Source organism: Sinocyclocheilus rhinocerous, unplaced genomic scaffold (assembly GCF_001515625.1).
Source record: "Sinocyclocheilus rhinocerous isolate Xijiao unplaced genomic scaffold, SAMN03320098_v1.1 scaffold773, whole genome shotgun sequence".
NCBI classification, from domain to species: domain Eukaryota; kingdom Metazoa; phylum Chordata; class Actinopteri; order Cypriniformes; family Cyprinidae; genus Sinocyclocheilus; species Sinocyclocheilus rhinocerous.
Window position 1 is genome coordinate 368,738 of NW_015642873.1, and position 12,932 is coordinate 381,669.

At 36.0% G+C, this 12,932-nt stretch overlaps 1 protein-coding gene across 1 annotated transcript in view; it reads left to right on the forward strand.

The window, feature by feature from the left end:
- The window catches only part of LOC107756921 (type II inositol 1,4,5-trisphosphate 5-phosphatase), a 60,676-nt gene that overhangs the window by 46,193 nt on the left and 1,551 nt on the right, over positions 1–12,932 (forward strand). Inside the window, exons 14-21 of the mRNA XM_016574250.1 lie at positions 2,828–2,963; positions 3,049–3,159; positions 3,787–3,952; positions 7,099–7,334; positions 9,260–9,370; positions 9,772–9,856; positions 11,784–11,911; positions 12,027–12,138. Coding sequence (XP_016429736.1) covers positions 2,828–2,963; positions 3,049–3,159; positions 3,787–3,952; positions 7,099–7,334; positions 9,260–9,370; positions 9,772–9,856; positions 11,784–11,911; positions 12,027–12,138 — 1,085 coding nt within the window. The remainder of the gene's footprint in view (positions 1–2,827; positions 2,964–3,048; positions 3,160–3,786; positions 3,953–7,098; positions 7,335–9,259; positions 9,371–9,771; positions 9,857–11,783; positions 11,912–12,026; positions 12,139–12,932) is intronic.

Consider the following 12,932-nt stretch of genomic DNA (forward strand, 5'->3'; position numbering starts at 1 on the left):
GGAAGCGATCTGTCACGCGTATATGTCACTCATTATTTACACAGTGCAGAGAGATTGCAGACGTGTTCACTGGTACTGCGATGATCTAAAGATATTTAGAAGTTCAGGTCATCACAATGGAAGACGATTTTGATATATCATCAGACAATGTGGAATTTTTTGCCCAACCGTATTTATTTGGATGTTGTGATGTTGTGAACGCGCTCAGGACAGTTGGACATTGCGGTGGATCAGAGGTAAAAAATTATATAAATACTGTTCAGTTTCTCTTACAGATCGTTGCGTGTCTTAAGACCTCAATGTATCGTCACGAGCCGCAGGGTTTAATTTGGTTTTGTCTGTGTATGTTTTTTTTTTTATTCTCAAAGCCGTGGAGCCCATTGACTGCCATTATAAGACTGATAGACTGCAATGGTTTGAGTTAAAAATCTTAGTTTGTGTTCTACTGAAGAAACAAAGTCACCTACATCTCGGGTGCCCTGGGGGTAAGCAGATAAACATCAAATTTTCATTTTTGGGTGAACTATCCCTTTAAATATGTGCACTATTTACATAGTCAAATCAGATTCAGCAAGTCTTGCCTATAGTCAACTGATAGTCGAATCGTATGTGTGTGTGTGTTTATTTCATTTCACACACTGCACACAGAAACAACACACGACATGCGGTAAAAGGTATCTTTTCCATGTTAATCTGAGTTTTTGTCATAACCAGCCACGACAGCGACATGCAAAGTTTCTATTTTAGAAAGAATTTCTATTTCTGTGACGTAGCGGCTGGAACAACATACAAACTGACAATTATAATCTCAGGTACTGATTATGTGCTTTATTCAGTGTTAAAAGTGCCTAATGTGAGTTTATCATATTGCGTGAAATTTATAGCCATGCTAAAAGCAGCAACAGATAGTTTACCTCAGATCTTGAAGATAAATTAAAGCAGACATATAACTGTTGGTTAAAACTACGAGCTCAATGTGAACCAACAAGTGTTTTCCATGACAAAGATGGTATCAGTCACTCAGTATGTAGTTTTAAGGTTTAATATTTATGAATTAGATTATAAAGTTGTTTATTTTGTTGAGAGTGCAGTGCGCTTCTCACTTCTGAATGGCTATGATATTTGAGTGGTTCTCTCGTGTCACAGTGTCGTGTCGAGTCGAGTCTGGTATGGACAGCCAAATTGCTTGTCACTGGAATCTTGTCGAGTTGCATCTAGTTAGGTCAAGGTGTTAACGTTGGCCGGCAGAAGCCGCCAAGATGTTCCTCTGTCTGTCATGGATCATGGAAAGTGAAAGTTAAATCTGTCACAGGGGTGGTTGGGTTTATTCACGCACGTAAAAAATGTTTATTAAATGCTTCTTTCTTTTCACATTTTTATTTACAGCATTATCATAATGGGCTGTAATATTAACTTGTTGGGAGAAAACTGGTAGTTCTATGTGAAATCAGACATTGAGCACCCCCATATAGCCAAAATGGCATGATCCTCATTTTTATAACACCTCTGTGAAGATTCAACTGTGAGTTTGGTAATCGGATCAGGATCCTCAAATCATCAAAATCTCCGACTATTGGGGGTCAGCCCTAGTGTGAAGCATGTTCATTTACACACATTTACATATGCTCGTTTTTTTACTGTGGACCAAGCCGATCTGAGACACTGGTTTACTTTTTAAAGTAAAGAAATTAAGATGGAAATATTAGTATTGTAATTTTACAATTATATACTATGGATGCAACGATTACCGGACGATAAATCTATGATAAAATTCCCCACGGTTAGTATTAATGTGTAATTTTTAAATTATGATTAAAACCGTATTCGATTACCATGATTTAAACAACTGAGGATAAATAAATACTATCCAGCATAAAGCAAAATTTTAAGTAACTGTTTCACGTGCGCATAGCACGCAGAATAGTTTCATTTAGTATGAAAACATGGCGGAAAGCTGGGAGGGAATTATACAAATGAATATGCGAATGAATTAATTATATGAATGTACCTCTGAAGTTTCTGACTGTCTTCAGAAAAAACTGGATGCCATTTTGTTTTCTTCTTCGCTCCATGTAATACCTAATTAAGTAAAGTAGTGTTCTTAATTGCCATGTTGCTTTGTCCATGGAGGTTATGGGAAGCAGCTGTAATTCTGCTGTTCCATAAGCACCACCTAGTGTCAGAGAGTGGATTTACAGAGAGTTACATTTACATTCAGCCTGTGTGCAGTTTTTCTCTGGCCAAAAAAGGACCGAATTTGCATGCCCTGCTGTAAATTTTGACCGGTTGATGAAAAACATGCTTGTATACTGCACATTTAAACAATTCGGATAAGGTATCTAGAATTATTTATGGAGCAGATAAAATACATATAATCATTTATTAATCAGTTATCATTTTGAATTAACTGTTTTTTAAATGTTGAAATGGTTCAAATGTGAGGTCTACCATTTTATAAAACTTTTTCCAAGCTTTATTTGAACATTTCGTACATGTTATTAGACAAGTTGTTGTCATCAATCATATTGAATAAGTCAAAAACAGTGGGAATGTGGTCTATGAAAAGCCGGCTTTGTGCAGATGCCATCTGATGAAAATTCCTGCATTTTGCATTATATATAACAGAACAACTAAATAGAGAATTTTTTCCCCTCAGTATCATTCAGTCCTAAAGTGGACTAAAAAACAAACAAACAAAAAAAAAAATAAAACATGAAGTTTAATAAAATGTTATACAAGTAGGAAATGGCCAGTGTTTGCAAGATGTTTGCAAGTGTTATTAGTGGTCTGATCACTTCATCTAAGCAGTGTTGTTTTGTTTATGCAGTGAGAAGTGCCGAGTTCCAGCATGGTGTGACCGCATCCTGTGGAGGGGAAAGAACATTAAACAGCTTCATTACCAGAGTCACATGACCCTGAAGACCAGTGACCACAAACCCGTCAGCTCTCTGCTAGAGATCGGGGTGAGAACACCAGCCGTGATCATGCATCCTTCAGCCAGTCCTCATTTTCTGTCCTCTTACTGACATCTGCTGTTACTCTGCACAGATCAAGGTCGTGAACGAGGAGTCATATAAACGGACGTTCGAAGAGATTGTGAGGCACATTGACAGAATGGAGAATGATTGTATTCCTTCAGTGTCTCTGTCTCAAAGAGAGGTTAGCACTCTTCCATAATTCAGCCATTGACTTTTATATTTCAAACTCATATTCAAAAGCTTGGGGTCAGTAAGTTTTGGAAAGACATTAATACTTTCTTCAGCAAGGATGCATTTAATTGTTCAAAAGTGATAATAAAGACATTTTATAATGTTACAAAAGATTTCTGTTTCAAATAAATGTGGTTCTTTTGAACTTTCTATTAATCAAAGAATCCTGAAAAAAAAAATCGATGACAGTTTCACAATGTTGTGCATATTCATTATCGTGATATATCGCATTACCTAATACCGGCACATGTTTAATTAGAATAATTTCTGAAGGATCATATGACACTGAAGACTGGAATAATGATGCTGAAAATTCAGCTTTGATCACAGGAATAATTTACACAAATTACAATGTTTTAAAATAGAAAACGGTTATTTTAAATGGTAATGATATTTGACATTAATACTGTTTTTACTGTATTTTTGATCAAATAAATGCTGCCTTGGTAAGCATAAGACACTTCAAAAACATAAAAAAATGTGCTGACCCCAGACTTGTGAATAGTATTGTGAATATGTAATGCTCATTTAAATGGAAAATGAATGCCTTATATTTCCTTTTGGTTTCTTTCTGTAGTTCCTCTTCCAGGATGTGAAGTTCATGCAGCATCAGGCAAAGACTGTGACCGTTTATAATGATGGACAGGTGCCGTGTCAGTTTGAGTTCATTCCAAAGCTGGACGAGCCCACCTACTGCAAGCCCTGGCTAACGGCAAACCCTGCTAAAGGCTTCTTGGCTCAAGGTCAGAGGGATTCACTGCTACACTTACATTCGCCACAGTGTTGGTGTTTATTCGATGTAGATGGAGTGACATCTAGTTAATAGTTCTAAAACAACCAGCTGTTAGTGTTTTATTGAGATTGACTGGCTGTTACATGCCCTCTTGTTAAAGCAAATCACAGCTAGCAGTATTTGCTGCAGTGACATGTCGTCAGTTGTATCACGTAACTCTGTGTCCTAACCAGGTGTAGCACAAGAAGTTGCAATAATTTTTCAGTCTTCACTGACAGCAAAATGCTGCTTGAAGCAACCAAGCCACAGTCATTCAGAACATACTTGATGTGTATTATACAGCTACGTGAAGCAGTTCTTCGTCATCAATACACAAAATGTGTACGAACTACACTGTGCTGTCAGTGTTCACAATTAAAACTTGAAGGGATAGTTCATCCATAAATGAAAATTCTGTCATCATTTACTCACCCCATTTTTTACTGTACAACCAAACAATTGACGTTAGCCATTGACTTCTATTGTATTTATTCATACTATTTAAGTCAAAGTCTGTTTGTGCTCAACAGAAGAAAGAAGCTCATTAAGGTTTAGAACAACTTGAGGGTGAGTAAATGATGACAGAATTAATTTGGAATTATTTGACAGCAGTCACAAAAATTTACTTTTCCATTAAGCTGTGATATTTACCCTGGTAAATTAATTCCCAGGGGCAATTTCTTCTAACCTTATTAGATGTATGCATCATCTTTTATATCAAACTCTTACATTCAATCAATAATTAATTCAATGAGAGTAGTAAGACACTATAAGGCTGTTTCCAGTCAAATGAAATCATTATCAACAAAATCTTTGTGCTGCAGAATTTGACATCTGCAACTGAAGTGGCATTTGGATGTATTTACAAAGACTGTTTAATGCAGCTCAGAGATGGCATGAATGCATTTACACTGCAGTTACAGCTGCATAAATAATACTAAGGGATTGACATTCATTTAGCCAGTTTGATCAAACAACTGATAGATTCAACATTGAATAATGCACTCAAATGATTATTTAAAAAAATATGGATTAATTCAGTTACAAAACACAGCATACAACAGTTCTAATGTGGCTTTTTTTGGAACTGTTTTCATTGGCGAAATAAAGCAAAAACAGACAATATTGTGTTTGAAATATGGTTGCAAAGGGGTGGTAAATTTCTAAAAACTTACCAAAAAGTTTACGAAAGTTTCCAAAAATTATGGAAATTTACTGGAAGTTTCCCCCCTCTTTACAACTCTAGTCTGAAACTCACTTAATATCAGGGTTTGTACAAGGTGCTTAAAGTTTGTTTGGGTTTCATTTGGGAAAACGTATAAAGTCTGACGCGCTTTGTGTTGTGTCACTGTTATCATTTACAAGCGTGGAGCGCATCTCCATCTCAGCAGCTCGGTCCACAAACTCTTCCTCTGCATATGCTGTGAGTTTGGGTTGCTTAAAGTTCATCTGGGAAAACTGTGTGCCAACACCGGAGAATACATCAACTAATTTCTAAATAGAGATTTGTTGTATATCGCGATTTCAAAATAAAAGTTTAAACCCTCGCTCTGAGTTTGCATGTGGCCAAATATTAAAACTAAATGGATTTAAAAGTCGTTGAATCATGCTGTAAATTGAAGCATCGCCAGGCCATTGGCGCCCTCTGCAGGTATTTGTTATAATACATAATGTACTTAAGTTGGTTATGTTAATTTTTTGTGTATTACATTATGTAGGCCTATTTTAACAGTGTTGTTCAATAAAACCATGTAATTACTTGGTTTTGATACTTTATTTGAACCAATTATTATTGCTGCATCGTTAGTTTATATCAATAGTCATACTAAAGCCTGTTTTTCAGTTAGGTCTATTTGTATTACTAAAAAATATCAGATTACTCAATTGTCAAAATAATCAGTAGATTACTTGATTACCAAAATAATCAAAAGTTACAGCCCTAGATTAGTTAAAATATTTCAAAATACAACTGCATTGTTTTTATTTGTGATTTAAAAGACAAATATTTTGTCATTAAAAAAAATTCTTAAAAATAGTATTAAAATATTGTCTCATTCTAGTGAACCAAGTATCTGTATTTTGTCTCATATCGTGAGCTAAGTGTATTGTCACACCCCTAGTGTCGATAAGCGGTGATATAGCTTATAATTTTCAAGTGTATGATTCAGCTTTGATTCTTCAAGTCAATCATATATTCATGAAAAAAAAAATCAGTTTGAATAAGGAAAGCGATAACTTTGCCATAATATCCTTTCAAATGTTAAAGTTGCCACAGTCATTGCATGCTTTTGTGTTGCACTTTATTTATACCATTTTGTTTTATCAGTTTATTAGAATTTGAAAGACAACGATATTGTTTGATAAGTGAGATCTCTGATTTTAGTTCTTGAAAACCAAAAAAGTCCTTGAAAGTTTTGGAATTTCATTTTGCAGTTTCTGTACGAACCCTGTAATATTAACTTCTTGCTTATTAAACTGTTGCATAAAATCAGTATTATATTTGCAAGCATGCTGATATTTGGCGTGCCCTCAAGGCATGTTTTTATTTGTTTTTTAAAAGCAATTATCGGTTTTCATCACCCTGTTTTAATACGCATTATGAAGTATCGCTTCAGAAACGAGTGATGGAAAAGCCAAATTTCGAAGAAGAAAAAAATTTGCAAAAAAGTTTTTACGCTCACTTGAGGTGGTTTTTGTCTTGTGCAAAAAAAGGTTAATGGGAGATGGAAATGCATTTGCAGAATAAATTCCTCCATGCGCATCAAAAAATTAATGTGACTTTGCGCGATGGGATGGTATAACCTGACTAACCAGCGGACTGATCTCATTGCACAGCATCTAAAATGTTGTTATTGTCATTCTGAAATGACCGCATTCATTGTTTCGTCTGCTTGCTCTGAGGCACAAGTCATTTATTATAGCCTATATGAAAATTATTACATTCAGTGGCTTCTCCCACTTTTTCGTTGTGATATTTACTGCCAATTTATCAGGAAGTGACGATTTTTTTTCTCTTGGACACATCGGATGGAAACGGTGCTTATTTGCAAATGTTTTAGCAGTCTCACAGCCGACCTCGGCGTTCGAGTCCCTGATGTCGATGTGGTCTTTGCATAGGTGCCAGTGTGGACATCGACCTGGAGTTGTTTGTGAACCGCTCTACAGCCCCAGATCTGAACTCAGGCCAGCAGCAGCTGGAGGACATCCTGGTTCTGCATCTGGAGAGGGGTAAAGATTACTTCATCTCCATCACAGGCAACTACCTGCCCAGCTGCTTCGGCTCGTCTCTCAGTACCCTGTGCCTGCTGAGAGAACCCATCCAGGACATGCCCCTGGAGACCATCAGAGAGCTGGTGAGATCCTGCCATTACAGACTTTGTGATTTTTATAAGAGCACTGCCATTTGTGACAGATTCACAGACAGTTATATTTTTGAACCATGCTTATAGCTGTTTTAAAACCTTCCTACTGCCTGAATAGACAGCTACTTTCTGAGGCAGCATCCTAAAGTGACTGCACTCCTCACATGATGCACATGGGAGACTTTACTCATGACTGATTACAATATATCGTGACATTAGCATGTTGCTACTTCATTAAGCAGATATGACGTAAGACTCAAATATTTGTAAAAATAATTTTGAATTACATTTTTGTTGATATTTAGTAATCCATTACCGTTTAAAAGTTTGTGGTCAGTTAAGATGTTTTTGAGTCTCTTCTTCTCACCAAGGCTGCATTTATTTGATCCAAAAAATACAGTAAGAACAGTAATATTGTGAAATATTAAGATAACTGTTTTCTATGTGAATATATTTTGAAATCTTATTTATTCCTGTGATCAAAGCTGAATTTTCTGGCGCCGATAGCCTTGTGGGCAGTGTGCCGACATATAGCACCGTTGCGCTTCAGGCGTCCCGAGTTCGAATCCTGGCTCAAGGACCTTTCCCAATCCCATCCCCCCTTCCTCTCCCACTTCGCTTCAGCTCTGCTGTCCTGTCGTAATAAAAAATTAATATATTTTCAGCATCATTACTCCAGTCTTCAGTGTCACATGATCCGTCAGAAATCATTTGAATATGCTAGTGGTTCAACGGATCACAAATCTCACGGTTCGGATCACATTACGGTTTTTGACCCACGGATCGGAGAATTTTTCGGATCAGCAAGAAAAGAAAAATATTTCAATTTAACTTGCTTTCCATTTATTACTTAAAGCGAAGTACTTTGATACTAGGGATGCCCCGATCCGCCTTTTTCGCCTCCGATACCGATTCCGATACCTAGGGTTCGGTATTGGCCGATACCGATCCGATACCAGTTAATTTTTTTTCCCTCATTTAAATAAATGTAGAATTTATATATCTCTGTGTGTGGAACAGATAATCATTCTTTCACAATCTACTAGATACAGACTACTTCATTATAAAGAAAAATAAAATAAACAATAAATGTGAAAAAATATAGGCCTATGTATATTTATAATCAATGACAAAAATGTATCATAAACTAGGTTAGTGGATAATTCGGCAGCAAAAGTTATTCTAGAAACATCAGTGCACAATAATTTTAGAAATCCAAACATTTAGTGAAAAAACGCGCCGTCTGAAACGCGTGTGCGCGCTTAATGTGTGTGCGGCTGTGCGCGTGACGAATCGAGTTCCCTTTCGCCTTTTCTCTCTGGAATTGTTTAAAATCCGCTTGCTTGTGTAAATACGAACAAATGATAAACTTATACTCTATTATGGTTAAATTTTGCAATTAATCCGCGGATCACATGCGTGCCGAACCGTGGGGCTTGGTCCGTACGTATCACGGATCAACTACGATCCGTTTAACCACTAGAATATGCTGATTTGCTGCTCGTCAAATATTCCTTATTTTTGTGAAAACAGTGATACATTTTATTTTTCAGGATTCTTTGATAAATAGAAAGTTCAAAAGATCAGCATTTATTTAAAATAGAATTTCTTTACTGTCACTTTTGTTCAATTTAAATCATCTTTATTGAATAGAAGTATTAATTTCTTGAAAAAAAAAAAATCTTACTGACCCCGAACTGCTGAACGGTAGTGTACATAAAGCCAACATTTCGCACTACTCAAAATCTTGGTGAATGAATTGATTTTTCCCGGCAGTTGCTGTCATGCATTATAGGTTGTCTTCTCTGTGAAGGATACTTGCATTTAATAAATATTCTATATATCAAAACTTGGTTACAAGCTGTAATTATCTGATAATGATTAACCTGCCTCATAATTTTCATTTGTTACATCAGAGTATGAAGTCGAATAGCCAAGTGAGTAACCCAGAGACTGATAAACCTCAAGAAATCCCCAAGGAAATATGGATGATGGTGGACCATCTCTTCCGTTATGCAAAAAAACAGGTCAGGATTGCCCTTTTCTCATGTATTATTGTGTTTTAAGCTTGCTTAAACTTTTCTCTTTCCCTGTCTTAAAACTGTGCTTTTGTAATTTTGTGCTGCTAAAAGCTGTTTGTCTTTTTTATGGTGGAGCCATTGAGCTGCTCTCTATAGCAACACCAGCACTAAAGCAGGAATCTGTGGAGGAAATTCACTACCCGTTGCCTTAGCAGTTGTTTCAGTAACCCGAAACAAGAAATTAAAGCTTCCTCAAACCATTCTTTGCTGTTCAGAGATGGCTGACTAAATCTACTACACAATTACACATGTGATTGCAAAGGAAACTTTGAAGCACAATGCCTGGAGTTCATCCAAGAACTGTGAAAGCAGCCATAGTGAAATAGTTGACAATGTCTGTATTACAGGAAGAGCTCTTTCAACAGCCCGGTCTACGCAGCGAGTTTGAGGAGATTCGGGATTGTTTGGACACGGTCGGCTTAGACACTCTCCGTATCCTTTCACATGGTCACTGTATGATTCATGTCTGTGGTGTGAACTGACCCAGCGTGCGTCCAGAGTTTGCATTAACTAGAAGCTTTTTGCATTTCTGGATAACTCCAGAAATTAAAATACTTTCCTTTATTTTGCCCTGGCAAAAATAGACCAGGAGAAAGACTTGGTAAGTGAAGGTTTGGACAAAAAACAAGATATTCCAAGCGTAGCCTAATGGAATAATTCATGGCATATTGTATGGGTGGCCATGTTCTCTTTTTCACATTGCAGGACCAGAATAAAAATAAAAACCAAGAATATAACAGAAGACTAAAAGAGTTCTCGCTTAGTTTTTGTGATATCAAAAACGTAATAAAAAATAATAATGAAAACTAAAATATAAAAGCAGTTGTAAACTTTTAAAATAAATGTTTTTGTGACCAAATTATTAAAAAAAATAATACCCTCGGTTTTGCTAATGTATGTCATTTGCACGTTGTAAGGGAAACAGGTCAATTTAGCTCAAAGGGAATCATTTAAGACGTCATTTTAGGTTGTTTTTATGTTTTTAACCTTTTTTTATGTTTTTTATGAACGAACATAAATTATTGCAAGTAATGTAAAAATGACACGTCATAGCTGGGCTACTAGCTGATTCGCTTAACTGTAAAATGAATTATAATTTCTCAATAATAAAATCTATGTAGATAAACGGACTATATAAAATAATGTACATGGAAAGCATACAATGGCAGCCAGAGGTTTGGGATGATTAAGATTTTTCAATGTTTTTGAAAGAGGTCTCTTATGCTCACCGAGACTCAAATGTTTAGTAAAATTATCTTTGATTACATTTTTATTGATATTTAGTAGGATTTAATAAATTCCACTAGCATTCAAAAGTTTGGGGTCAAGTTTAAGTCCTTTTTTTTCCCTCCTGGTGGAATGACCTGCCCAACTCAATCCGAGCAGCTTAGCCATCTTCAAGAAACGACTAAAAACACATCTCTTCCATCTGTATTTGACCCTCTAACTCTACCACTCTCTATTCTATGGAAGCCTGTTTCCGCCACTGAATAAACATTTTTAAAAAAGGTTATTGCGACTTTTTATCTCACAATTCGGACTTTTTTTTTCTCAGAATTGCGTGATATAAACTCACAATTGTGAGTTATAAAGTCATAATTGTGAGATAAAAACTCGCAATTCTGACTTTTTTTCTCCGAATTGCGAGTTTATATCACGCAATTCTGACTTTTTTTTTTCTCAGAATTGCGAGTTTATATCTCGCAGTTCTGAGAAGAAAAGTCAGAATTGTGAGATAAAAAGTCGCAATTACCGTTTTTTTATTTTTTATTCAGTGGCGGAAACAGGCTTCCATACTATTCTAATTCTATTCTTAAAAAAAAAAAAAAAACACCTGCTTCTCTAATCTTTTTATTATTTTTTTTATTCTATTTGTTTTCTTTTTATTTATTATACAATTAACAAAAAGCAAAAAAGGCCTCTTAACACTAGCTTGCTCTATTCTTTTTTTATTCTATCTGTTTTCTTTTTATATATTATATAATTAAAAAAAAAACTTGCTACATGTGCTGTGTTAAGCTAACTGAGACTTGTTATAGCACTTGCATATTATTGCTCTTTTGTTGATTTTGATTGCTTCCATTGTCCTCATTTGTAAATCGCTTTGGATAAAAGCATCTGCTAAATGACTAAATGTAAATGTAAGTCTTGTCTACTCAACAAAGTTGCATTTATCTAATCAAAAATACAGTAAGAACAGTAATATTGTGAAATATTACTACAATTTAAAATAACTGTTTTCAATCATTCTAATATGCTAAAATCATTCTAATATGCAGATTTGATAAGCTTTATGTGTAGACCCATGTGTCTCTATTCTACTTGACTGTTGAGTGCCCTTGACCTGAAGCACCTTTAGCTGGCAGTAACCACTCTGTGGCTGAAGCCCTGCTCTTGTTCCTCGATGCCCTTCCTGAACCAGTGATTCCCTTCTCCTTCTACCCACAGTGCTTAGACTCCTGCTCAGACAGCAGCCAGTGTAGACAGGTTTGTGTCTTCAGTATGCCTCTTTCAGTGTAGTGTCCATTTCTGCTAGTGCTGTGTTTGTATGTTCTGTCACGGTCAAATGAATAACACGTTGCCTTTCTCTTTATGTCCACAGATCATTTCTGTGCTACCTCAGTGCCATAAAAACGTTTTTAACTATTTGACGGCCTTTCTTCAAGAGCTCTTGAAGCACTCTGCACACAACCGGCTGGATGTCAATATTTTAGGTAGGTTGACAATGCACTTTCACTACTTGTTTTTGTGTATTTTTGTCTGCAGATTTGGAGAGCACAGGCCAGTTTCAATGGAAAGCAGAACTCGAAAGTTTATTCTACACAAGACACGTTCAGTACTTCTGTATCATCGAGTATCATCCTACTGCTAAAATGTAGTGGTCGACCGATATATCGGCCGATATTTGGCATTTTTTAAATATCGGCATCGGCCGATAAGTTTTCCTGTTTGGCCGATGCGCCGGACTTTTATTTTGACGGCGTTGAGAACAGCAGCCGCAGCGCCTGAGCGCACACCGCTCACATTCTCCCTCTGGTTGGCTGTCGTCGTTAACAGTTCTGTCTAAATACGGATAGAAGTCTGTCTAATAATCAGATAGAACGTTTAAACAAAGGAATTAAAATGTATACAAAAAGTCTTATAACGATTGCTTTTATATTATTAGTAATAGAAAGGCAAACATTATAATACTTTCTTGTTTGCCGTCAGCATTTAGCAAATACGCATTTATATCATTTAAACAAATCTTTGAATGACTAATGAACATTTAATTTCACAAACCTTGCAAACTTAGTCGAATCCAGTTGTGAGATCAACAAACTTTAAACGACAAACTTTATTTTAAATTATGCTGCGCTTTATGCATTTGCCCACTGTCATATTCATGTCATTTTCACTATTTTCACTGTGTAAAATGAGTGTTACCTTGGCTTTATTTGAAAAAATATGATTCCCAATGCACACAAACTTCCCAGAATACTGAGTGCTCTGTTGGTTACAGTCTTTT